Source organism: Oncorhynchus clarkii, chromosome 9 (genome assembly GCF_045791955.1).
Source record: "Oncorhynchus clarkii lewisi isolate Uvic-CL-2024 chromosome 9, UVic_Ocla_1.0, whole genome shotgun sequence".
In the NCBI taxonomy this organism is placed as follows: Eukaryota; Metazoa; Chordata; class Actinopteri; order Salmoniformes; family Salmonidae; genus Oncorhynchus; species Oncorhynchus clarkii.
The window spans coordinates 11,584,256-11,596,748 of NC_092155.1; the positions used below are offsets into that span (position 1 = coordinate 11,584,256).

The 12,493-nt window shown below is 41.3% G+C and overlaps 2 protein-coding genes across 2 annotated transcripts in view; one reads left to right on the plus strand and one right to left on the minus strand.

Moving 5' to 3' along the window:
• Positions 1-1,557: 1,557 nt before the first annotated feature.
• LOC139415887 (ubiquitin carboxyl-terminal hydrolase 12-like) overlaps positions 1,558-12,493 on the minus strand; it is a 356,199-nt gene continuing 345,263 nt past the window's right edge. The window contains exon 12 of the mRNA XM_071164031.1: positions 1,558-1,884. The gene's annotated coding sequence lies outside the window, so the exon portion shown is untranslated. The remainder of the gene's footprint in view (positions 1,885-12,493) is intronic.
• LOC139415889 (cbp/p300-interacting transactivator 1-like) lies at positions 3,747-11,015 on the plus strand. The gene is made up of 2 exons (XM_071164035.1): positions 3,747-4,108; positions 8,525-11,015. Exon 2 carries the CDS (start codon positions 8,538-8,540, stop codon positions 9,072-9,074), a length of 537 nt encoding a protein of 178 aa, XP_071020136.1. The 5' UTR covers positions 3,747-4,108; positions 8,525-8,537; the 3' UTR covers positions 9,075-11,015.

Here is a 12,493-nt window from a genome sequence, read left to right on the forward strand (position 1 = left end):
AGTTAAAGATCATCCTCAGCATTAAGATCATCCTCACCATAAAGATCATCCTCAGCATAAAGATCATCCTCAGAGTTAAAGATCATCCTCAGCATAAAGATCATCCTCATCATAAAGATCATCCTCAGAGTTAAAGATCATCCCCATATTAAAGATAATCCTCAGCATAAAGATCATCCTCATCATAAAGATCATCCTCGTCATAAAGATCATCCTCAGAGTTAAAGATCATCCCCATATTAAAGATCATCCTCAGCATAAAGGTCATCCTCAGCATAAAGATCATCCTCAGAGTGAAAGATCATCCTCAGAGTTAAAGATCATCCCCACATTAAAGATCATCCTCAGCATAAAGATCATCCTCATCATAAAGATCATCCTCAGAGTTAAAGATCATCCCCATATTAAAGATCACCCTCAGCATAAAGATCATCCTCAGCATAAAGGTCATCCTCAGCATAAAGATCATCCTCTGAGTTAAAGATCATCCTCAGTCCATACATAGCAGGGGTATCAAACTAATGTGATTCTACCAACTGAGCTACAAATCTGTTATGATCTTGGTGCTAAACATGATCTTTACTACTGCAGTGTCAGATGAAGAGCATTCCTAGCATTTTCACACAGTCTGTGTGTTAAGACGACGTGTCAATGATACGATCTCCTATCTAATGAAATGTTTCAAGCGTGTATTCTGTCCTTTTCCTATTCAAACTGCATGTTTAAATTCAACTGGAAGTACTGTAGGAGTGTAAAATTGTTTTGTATCATTTTACTTTCGGTTTCACAGAAGTACAACTTTAACGTTTTTTTTACAGTTCACTTTTGCCTTTTATGTGGTGTAAATAACATGTTTCATTATAAAATACAATCTGTTTTATTATAAAATGCAATCTGTATTATTATAAAATGCAATCTGTATTATATGGTGTAAGTAACATGTTTTATTATAAAATAGAAATCTGTATCTGAGTATGTTGATGTTAAATAGTCTTCTTTTTTTGGTTCTTTTTTTTTCTCAACGTGAGCTTCAATAACATCCTAAGAGGAAACTGGCACCAAACTGTCACCAAACTGACATCTGTGCATCTGTGGCACCCCTTTCCATCTAGTGCACTACTTTTGACCAGAGCCCTATGGGTAGTGTACTACTTCAGACCAGAGCCCTATGGGTAGTGCACTACTTTAGACCAGAGCCCTATGTGTAGTGCACTACTTTAGACCAGAGCCCTATGGGTAGTGCACTACTTTAGACCAGAGCCCTATGGGTAGTGCACTACTTTAGACCAGAGCCCTATGGGTAGTGTACTACTTCAGACCAGAGCCCTATGGGTAGTATACTACTTCAGACCAGAGCCCTATGGGTAGTATACTACTTCAGACCAGAGCCCTATGGGTAGTGTACTACTTCAGACCAGAGCCCTATGGGTAGTGTACTACTTTAGACCAGAGCCCTATGGGTAGTGTACTACTTTAGACCAGAGCCCTATGGGTAGTGTACTACTTCAGACCAGAGCCCTATGGGTAGTGCACTACTTTAGACCAGAGCCCTATGGGTAGTGTACTACTTCAGACCAGAGCCCTATGGGTAGTGCACTACTTTAGACCAGAGCCCTATGGGTAGTGCACTACTTTAGACCAGAGCCCTATGGGTAGTGTACTACTTCAGACCAGAGCCCTATGGGTAGTGTACTACTTTAGACCAGAGCCCTATGGGTAGTGTACTACTTCAGACCAGAGCCCTATGGGTAGTGTACTACTTTAGACCAGAGCCCTATGGGTAGTGTACTACTTTAGACCAGAGCCCTATGGGTAGTGTACTACTTTAGACCAGAGCTCTATGGGTAGTGTACTACTTTAGACCAGAGCCCTATGGGTAGTGTACTAGAAAGGGAATAGGGTGCCGTTTGAGATGTAGACTAGGAGTGGTGAATCAAAGTGGTTTCCATGTGTGCAACAGAAGTTGTCTGTGATCTTTCTGGATTTAATTGAAACACCATGGCCAGGACACACACACACCCACTCACACTACGGATGCCGTGGTCAGTCTTGTGGTTTCCCTCAGAGTGAATGTGAAACGAGGGAAAGTCATTAGTGTGTTTATGGGTTAATAGGAAAGACAGAACTGATTGAAACGCTCTCTCTTAAACGGCTGTTGCACAAAGAGCCTAGAAAATGAATGAACATGAGAGAAGTGTGGTTCCTTATTCCTCCCCCAAACACCCCTTAAGGAGACCAAAATAAGACAACTTCAGGGGGCCAGATTCACAAGATATTTTAGGAGAACCTTTTAAATAACTGTTTCCTTAATTTTTTTTCTATTTTTATCGAAAATTCTTGAGAACTTCTCAAATTTCTTCTTTTAGGAGAACCTTCTTAAAGCATAGTTAGCAATGTCTTGTGCCATGCCATCCAAAAAAACAAGTTCATCAACCCACTTCAATGAATATTTACACTAAAGAAACTCTCAGAGCCTATATAACGTTTCCTCTCCTCCCCTGCCTGAAATCAAACTCCCATCTCTCTATGTTCTCCATTCATGCTGTTGAATAGCACACCTGCCTGCCCTGTCCCGTGTGGCGACTGGACTGACTCCGTCAGGACTTCCCAACGACATTTTATGCAAAACATCATGTTTCCCTCCAGAGTGGCATGGCATCATTATTTGAATAGGACATCAGTTGACGTTTTAGATAAATGATCAAATTAGATAAAAGTTCGGTACAATGTCTATTATGTTAACAACTTATATTTGCTTAGGCTATACTTCTGTGGGAGGCTTGCTAAAATGATCCCACAGCAGACTCATTGAAAACTTCAAGGTGACGTTAATGTGCGCTTACTTCGGTCGCTCTGTGTGTTTACCCATTTTGCCTAGTTTTACGTTAGAGGGGTACTTGAAAACCGTTAATCTCATTTGCATACTGTTTTCCCGCGGGGGAGGACTCCACGAACTTCCATACATCACGCTCGAGTCTCATCTACATGTTAACTGTCTCCGCGCGCCAACGGGACTAAAGACAGATGCTCGTGAGCCTTTAACTCAAACGGAATTAAGGCGCGTGGAGTTCTAAAATAATATTGGCTGTTCTGTTCTTTTCTCTCTTTGACTATATTGAGACGTGGGTATATTGTTTAGAATGAATTAATGAAAATATGATATTTATTTAGGCTAAAACGGATGAAAAAAATGCTGACGATAACCTCGAGGTTTGGGAAATGTTTAGGTCTCTATTTCCTATCGTTGTTTTATTTTAGCAAATCATTTGGAGTTATTTGACCTATAGCCAGTTGTAACAGATGATCTTTTAGATATGAAATAAGGCCAATTGTGTGTGCTCGGGTGCGTGCGTGCGTATTGGATCATATCCACACGGTTTTCTATTTGGTTCCTCCTGTGAACATTGTTTTTCTCGTGAAAATAAATCAACAGTTATTGTTTCAAGACCATTAAAGATTGTTGAGGCTGTGCGTTCTCTCATGAATGATAATCAGTGAGTTGTCTGTTTGGAGTAGAATAGAATAGACAATAATAGGATTTGATCTGTGATTGTAGAGAAAAGCGCTCGTTCTGAGAATAGAAAACATCTGCCTCCGTAGAGCGCTTTCATGACCGAAACTCCGGAAACTGGATTCCTCCGATACTGGAATGAACCGTTTATTGTGCGATAACCGTGGTGCGTCAGTCCTATTCCTCTACAAATCCACGCCGTGATATAAATGCTGTCCCGCCACAAACGCGTCTCACTTGAGGGTCGTGTGTTTGTGAGAGAAAATAATACTTTATATTCAGTAACAACCACAGTGAGGGAACTATCCCGGAGTCGGACAGTCTGTTATTTCGCACAGAGCGAGGAGAGACGCAGCACGAGGACAATATTGACTCAACCGTTTACTTTATGACTATAGCTCTCAACAGGAACCGGCGGATTCCTTACTAAATATAGCATACAACAATTGTCAAAGTTTTTGACAGCAAACATTTACGGGTGTGGTGTTATCCTGCGATCCGTTGGAGTTGATTTGTACATTTTGACTATATTTTTTTACCATTATTTGCCTTCCTCAAACGGCCCTACAGCTGCGTTTAAAAGTGGCGTTCTAAAGGGTATGTTATTTTACATTTTTAATTGTTCCGTTAACATTTTATGGAAGTTATTCACAATAGTTTGATTTCACAGAACAATAGGGGAAATTGTGAACTTATTTGCCTAATGCTGCCAATAACTTTTCCCCTAAAATGTTTCGTTTAACCCTTTTTGTGATTTGCCTCCCGGTTTGAACTGGTGAATTACATGCATTTTACGCACATCTTGGATGATGATTTCGTAACACAACTCCATAACATGAATCTCTAAAAAGTATGGCTTTTTAGTCAACTATTCAGCCTATTTACCAAATGGGCATTTGGTAGAAAATGGGGCTTTGTCAAAAACTTTGACAAAGTGGTATTCTGTTGGCTGTAAATGTTTGTGGTTTTCTCCATCTCATAGCGTTGACTCAATTACTATAAAACAAGTGGCCATGCTCAGCCTCACCATATGGTCAAGGTGTGTGTGTGTATATTGAGCGATTCACGTTCTAATTGGCTCGACACGCATGGTAATTGTGTAATTGACACCGCCGTTGTTGGCTAGAAGCAGAGTGGTTCCATGCTCATTTTCAGGTCCGGACCACGTCTGCGGGGAGGCGGATGTGATTAATGTAATCAAGTAACTTCTATTGTGATTGTTTGACATGGTGTGATTAGTTTATAGGCTAAATAAAACACCCATACGAGTTGAATAGCCTACCTTTGTCTGTCAACAAACAGTTTGATATTGGCACCAGGTTAAAATACTGTTTAGTGAACGAAACCTTCCACTTCATTATTATTTGTTCAATACAAAACTAATTCTTCCTCCTTGTGGTAGTTATTGATATGAGGATGCATTTTAAAGTATTCGAATGCGGTCCATGGTCTCCTTTTTAAGGGAGAATGCATTTACAGTTTGACAGTTGCTTCCACACGATTTGAGACTCCGGATACTTTTCTAGAGACTCGACACATGCAAAACGTCACACCTCTTGCAAAACCAAACACTAAATTCTAAACTATTTTGACTCTTCTCAAAATTGTGTTTTTGCATCAACTCCACACACGCACACACCAACAATTGATTAGCTCTTATACACGCAAACTACACACGGACGTGACAAATGTAAAACACTCCTATCTTGTGTCTTTTGCATGTTCCGTGTGCAGTGGAGTCCACGGCAGCTTGTCATAGCACTCACACGTACATATGCTCACAAACATATGCAGTATGTACACATGCAATATGTATTTAAACAGAAATGCAAGGGGGAAAAATCAAATGTTTCTTTCACAACCTTTTCATCCAGATTTCAGGATGAACACTGAGACGAGAAAATACAGTAGAAGATAAATAAATAGGCTTGTCTTCATCCCCCTCTTCCTCGCTCTCCTTTAATTGGCCTCCATTGTTGCCCAAACCAAGAAAGCCAACCTGAAGCCTATTTATAGTGCTCAAGCTCTGATTTTCTAAGTGAAGAAATCAGCTAGAAGTGTTTTTCACACGTCAGCACTGGGTGTCGGTAATCGGTAAAATGAGTGTGGCATTTTGAACGGCAGTGTTTTCCAAAAGAAACACGAGACCTGTTCGTTTTGAATGACATGTCTAATGTAGAGAACTGTGTTTTGTAAAAAGTGTAAAGCAGATAATGTGCTTGTCGTTTTGGTTTGAAGATGAGGTTAATGAGGTTTCACTGAGTGCCTCAACTACCAATTTTAGTGTGTGTGTGAGATTCTCAACTACCACTTTTAGTGTGTGTTTGTGAGTGAGATTCTCAACTACCACTTTTAATGTGTGTGAGATTCTCAACTACCACTTTTAATGTGTGTGAGATTCTCAACTACCACTTTTAATGTGTGTGAGATTCTCAACTACCACTTTTAATGTGTGTGAGATTCTCAACTACCACTTTTAATGTGTGTGAGATTCTCAACTACCACTTTTAATGTGTGTGAGATTCTCAACTACCACTTTTAATGTGTGTGAGATTCTCAACTACCACTTTTAATGTGTGTGAGATTCTCAACTACCACTTAATGTGTGTGAGATTCTCAACTACCACTTTTAATGTGTGTGAGATTCTCAACTACCACTTTTAATGTGTGTGAGATTCTCAACTACCACTTTTAATGTGTGTGAGATTCTCAACTACCACTTTTAATGTGTGTGAGATTCTCAACTACCACTTTTAATGTGTGTGAGATTCTCAACTACCACTTTTAATGTGTGTGAGATTCTCAACTACCACTTTTAATGTGTGTGAGATTCTCAACTACCACTTTTAATGTGTGTGAGATTCTCAACTACCACTTTTAATGTGTGTGAGATTCTCAACTACCACTTTTAATGTGTGTGAGATTCTCAACTACCACTTTTAATGTGTGTGAGATTCTCAACTACCACTTTTAATGTGTGTGAGATTCTCAACTACCACTTTTAATGTGTGTGAGATTCTCAACTACCACTTTTAATGTGTGTGAGATTCTCAACTACCACTTAATGTGTGTGAGATTCTCAACTACCACTTTTAATGTGTGTGAGATTCTCAACTACCACTTTTAATGTGTGTGAGATTCTCAACTACCACTTTTAATGTGTGTGAGATTCTCAACTACCACTTTTAATGTGTGTGAGATTCTCAACTACCACTTTTAATGTGTGTGAGATTCTCAACTACCACTTTTAATGTGTGTGAGATTCTCAACTACCACTTTTAATGTGTGTGAGATTCTCAACTACCACTTTTAATGTGTGTGAGATTCTCAACTACCACTTTTAATGTGTGTGAGATTCTCAACTACCACTTTTAATGTGTGTGAGATTCTCAACTACCACTTTTAATGTGTGTGAGATTCTCAACTACCACTTTTAATGTGTGTGAGATTCTCAACTACCACTTTTAATGTGTGTGAGATTCTCAACTACCACTTTTAATGTGTGTGAGATTCTCAACTACCACTTTTAATGTGTGTGAGATTCTCAACTACCACTTTTAATGTGTGTGAGATTCTCAACTACCACTTTTAGTGTGTGTGTGAGATTCTCAACTACCACTTTTAGTGTGTGTGTGTGTGAGATTCTCAACTACCACTTTTAGTGTGTGTGTGAGAGATTCTCAACTACCACTTTTAGTGTGTGTGTGTGTGAGATTCTCAACTACCACTTTTAGTGTGTGTGTGTGAGAGATTCTCAACTACCACTTTTAGTGTGTGTGTGTGAGAGATTCTCAACTACCACTTTTAGTGTGTGTGTGTGAGAGATTCTCAACTACCACTTTTAGTGTGTGTGTGTGAGAGATTCTCAACTACCACTTTTAGAGTGTGTGTGTGAGAGATTCTCAACTACCACTTTTAGAGTGTGTGTGAGATTCTCAACTACCACTTTTAGTGTGTGTGTGAGATTCTCAACTACCACTTTTAGTGTGTGTGTGTGAGATTCTCAACTACCACTTTTAGTGTGTGTGTGTGAGATTCTCAACTACCACTTTTAGTGTGTGTGTGTGAGATTCTCAACTACCACTTTTAGTGTGTGTGTGTGAGATTCTCAACTACCACTTTTAGTGTGTGTGTGTGTGTGAGATTCTCAACTACCACTTTTAGTTTTTAGGTTTTAAATCCGGGCCTAATGTCTCTCCTTCCTAAGGATTCATTTTAATAACCGTATTTCAGTCTGCAATCCTGACAGTAATCAGCCAATGAATAATGAACACAAAGGACTGAAGAACACACACAGCGATAAATCCTCAACAGCTGTCAATGGCAGGGCTCATGAGATGCTGGTGTGTTGTAGGTCCAGTGCAGCTGCATGCCTGCCTGTAGCAATTACCCTCTCCATAAATATGGGCTGGGGCAGGAAGGGGGTCAGATGAGTGTGTTGGGAAGGGGTCTGCAGTGGGATCAGCACGTATGTATGTGTGTGTGTGTTTTCTATCATGTGACTCAGTCCTCAAAAGTCCTGTTTTCTTTAACCCTTATTATGAACTGCCAGTCAGTCCCCTCTGAGCCTCTATGGTACTTTAGTGTTTATCCAAAATGGCACCATACTCCCTATATAGTGCACTACTTTTGACTGACTGTCATTAGAGGTCAGGGGAAGTGGTTCTGGTCAAAAGGAGGGCACTATATAGGGAATAAGGTGCCATCTCTCCGTGCTGTGACCCACCTAAAGATTTTTTTGTTTTGTGCCCCCCCTCAATTTAAATGAGACTATTCTTTTAGCCAGGCAGGGCCATGTCTCAATCTGCGATTTGGAACAGGCTACTAGTGGTGACCTAGTGAAGCAGGTGACTTTAAAGCCAAGCAGGCTTATCACTCTAATCTAAACACTGATGTCATATGTTAACAGAATAATCCTGTATGTTTTCAGTACTCCCTGTCATCTCTTCCGCCTTGTATGGCGGTGTGTCCCCGTTTGATGTCATCGTAACACCGTTTCTTCCTCCTTCTCAGGTGTCCCCAGGTGATGAGCTCACTGTTTTCCAGCCCAGCCCACGTCGTCATGAAGGACCGCGAGCCTCCTCCATCCTCCCTCACCCTGCTCCACTACCCTGGGATGACGGTCACTGCCAAGACCCCCGGGGATGACCCCTTTCCCAACTCCACCTCTCCATCCCTCTCCAAACCACAGCCCTTCTGCCTGCAGACCCTCCAGACCAGCCCTCACCTCCTCGCCAGCCTGCAGCTCCAGAAACTCAACTCCCACTACCAGAGTCTGGCTGGAGGCAGTGGTGCCTCAGGGCTCAACTCAGGGCCTCAGAGGGGGTTTGGGGGCTCCACGGTGGGCTCGGCTGGGCAGCTGGTCGGGGGTACCTCTGGAGGTGGCGGAGGTGGGAACCAGAGTTGTGGATCTGGCGGGATCATAGATTCTGACCCAGTGGATGAAGAGGTTCTGATGTCATTGGTCATAGAGCTGGGGTTGGACCGGGCCAATGAGCTGCCTGAACTCTGGCTGGGACAGAATGAGTTTGACTTTATAGCGGACGTACCTGCTGGATGTTGACCGGATAGAGAGATGGAAGGAGGGGATCTGTGCTCTCTTTCATTCTTCTGTTAGTCTCTTGTTTGGATGGACACAGACTCCGACGTCCCTGCCGCATACTAACCTAAACACACAGAAAGAGAAACTGTCCTTTTGTTTTTTGGGGGGGGTCAACCTCTTAGTTTTTTTCTGAAAGAAAAATGATGACCACAAACGGCCCCAAAGAGAGCATGTTGTTTTTTCCCCCCTCTGTACCACCCTCTCATTTCCTCTCTCAGAAGGACAGAGTGCGGACACGGGGCTGGGGTTTCGTCTTGTGTTTTTCTGTGAGTCTGTGTGTGTCAGAGAGGATGTCGACTTCAGGGGGAACTTGTGTTTACCTTCATTTATTCCTCGGCGCAAAAGGACCCTGAAGCGGCGTTAAGGGTTGTAAACATCCAACGGTTCAACAGAAACCAAGAGGGGACAAAACCCACAGGACCCTATCTATATTTAACAGTAGGGAAAACACTGAGGGATAGAAGAGCCTGGGGCCTGTCTCGTTGTACCTCCCATGGGCCTCCTGCACACGCTCACACACACTGACTGAAGGATGAATGGTATTATGTTGCGGTAATGCAGCTGTGAAACAGGCACTTGTTCAGTTACCCTCGGGTTCAGGGGGTTTGATGCGACGCGAGGGTGAGAGAATGCGCGAGAGAGATGAGTGATGTGTACCTGTGTGTGAGAGGTTGTATGAGACAGACATGACAGGAGGCCTGTGTAGTCTCCATGCTATTGTCTGTATCTAAATATGTTATTGAGTCTCAAAGTCAGTGGTCTTCATGTAACTCTGTAGGAGTCCTGTCTTGTTTCTGCCCGATCTCCCCGTCTCGCTTTCCCTCTCTCTGTATGTATTGTAAGCCTCTTGCTCTGTGGATATCAAATGGATGATGTCTGAAGAAGCAAAGAGAGCTATGTGTCTCTCGCTCTCCCTTTTCTTCTGTCTTTCTCTCTCCTGTGCTCTGAGCCAAGACACTCCGTCACTACCTACTCTGCTATGTTACTGTCAAAGTAAATGTGTACATCTCAACTGGCACCCTATTCCCTATATAGTGCACGTATGGCCAGAGCCCTATGGGTCCTGGTCTAAAGTAGTGCACTATAAAGGGAATAGGGTGCCATTTGACTGTTCAAATCTATTAGTTAATGAGGCTGTAGGATGCAGTTAAAGATGGCCTTGTTTGTTTTTCTGGGGTGGAATGGGAGAGCTGAAGACGACCTAATGACAAACTGATGATTGAGTCATTGACTGATTTACCTACAGTACCTACATTGTAAAAGAGATTTATTTTTATTTTTTAAGACAGAGAAAAAATTGACGAGAAAGTTTCAATTGACTAAGTTCCCAGGTTTCAGTGAATAGAGTCCTAAGCCTGAATCACATTGCATCAACACGACGTGAAAGACCACATTTTAACACCCAGGACATTGAAGATAACTAATGGAATATTACCAACTTGTCATTTCCTGAACAGAAACCCTTTGATCCTACTGACTGGCGCAAGAACAGTTACTTGGATTTAGTTTCTGTTTGTTTTGTTTATTACGTTTCACATATTTTTGTGCCTTGTTTTGTTTTAGGATGAGAAACCTCCGGCTATTGACTTTGTAAAAGAAACACATATCAGATAGTAATTAATCACTTGTATAGTAGATATTGTATGATCCTTAGTTTCTTAAAATCACACCTTTTTTCAATTGAAGGCTTTCTTTTGTTTAAGAGGTGGACCTAATTTCTTTATTTGTCTCATCTTTGACTTTTGTTTTGCAATTTTAAATGACGGAAAGAATATATCCGAGGTTGATTTAAATTTTTTTGCATCTCATTTGTATTTCTATGTAAATTTACTAGATCATATTTAAATGGTTGTATTTTTTGTTCTCTGCATGTTTGGGGAAAATAAAGAATACCGAACTGAATATTCTCTCCGTTTCTCATTAGTACTATAGTCTACCATTTTGATTTTTACACAACTTAGTTCACTATCTGTACACAAACTCATGATTTCTGTAGTTGAGAACAGTTCACACACGAATGAAAAATGGTTGGTCATAACTTTCTTATAAAATGTCGCCCTCTAGCGTCAACTTTTTCAAAATGCCTCAAAGTTCACTGGTGGAGTCCAATAACACAAGCAACAGACTGTAGGCCTACAACAGGCAGCATGTGTAACGACGAAACACTGCAGATAAAGGTGACTAGAAACTGCATACCTTTTTAACGAAACAAGGACCATCATATGAAAACCAAGATTCAGACTGTGTGTGTATGTGTGTATATATATATATATATATATACATACACACTGTTGCTGGTTTACTGAGGACCAGGGGTCAGACGGGCATAATATACCGGCTTCGCGTAGAAGTATATGACTTGTAACAGACTGAATTGAGTAGACAGAATCCAAAGCATAGGAAAGCAAGCTACAGGACGTCACTGGTGACATTTGGCAAGGGAACACCCGGAATAACGGCTTGATTATCTTGCGCCGCACAAACAGAAGGGCTCTGTCCTGCGCGTTGGTATTTCCTGACAGAGATAGCGGGAGGAAATCAGAGAGGCTCAGGGAATAGAAGAAAAAACAGGCTACAGAACATCAAAAATTATTTGTTTACTACCGATGAAGACATTTAGGCAAGACTTGAGAATCAAGATAATATTACGAAAAGAAGTTCAACTGTGTGTTTAGGCCTATTATAGATTGAGACGGATTGAATTTGATATATAACATATTAACAATCATATAAGAATCACAATGAGAGCCATATAATGTATGGGTACCATATATTACAACACAAACACTGACTTACGTAGCTGCTACAATAATATGAAAATCGATACTGTATTTCTTGAGGTAGTACAAGTACTTGGGAGTATGGCTAGACGGTACACTGTCCTTCTCTCAGCACATATCAAAGCTGAGGGCTAAAATAAAATATAGACTTGATTTCCTCTATTGTAATCGCTCCTCTTTCACCCCAGCTGTCAAACTAACCCTGATTCAGATGACCATCCTAACCATGCTTGATTACGGACACGTAATTTATAGATCAGCAGGTAAGGGTGCTCTCGAACGGCTAGATGTTCTTTACCATTTGGCATCAGATTTGCCACGATGCTCCGTATAGGACACATCACTGCACTCTATACTCCTCTGTAAACTAGTCATCTCTGTATACCCGTAGCAAGACCCACTGGTTGATGCTTATTTATAAAACCCTCTTAGTCCTCACTCCCCCCTATCTGAGATATCTACTGCAGCCCTCATCCTCCACATACAACACCCGTCCTGCCAGTCGCATTCTATTAAAGGTCCCCAAAGCACACACACTCCTGGGTCACTCCCCTTTTCAGTTCGCTGCAGCTAGTGACTGGAACGAGCTGCAACAAACAC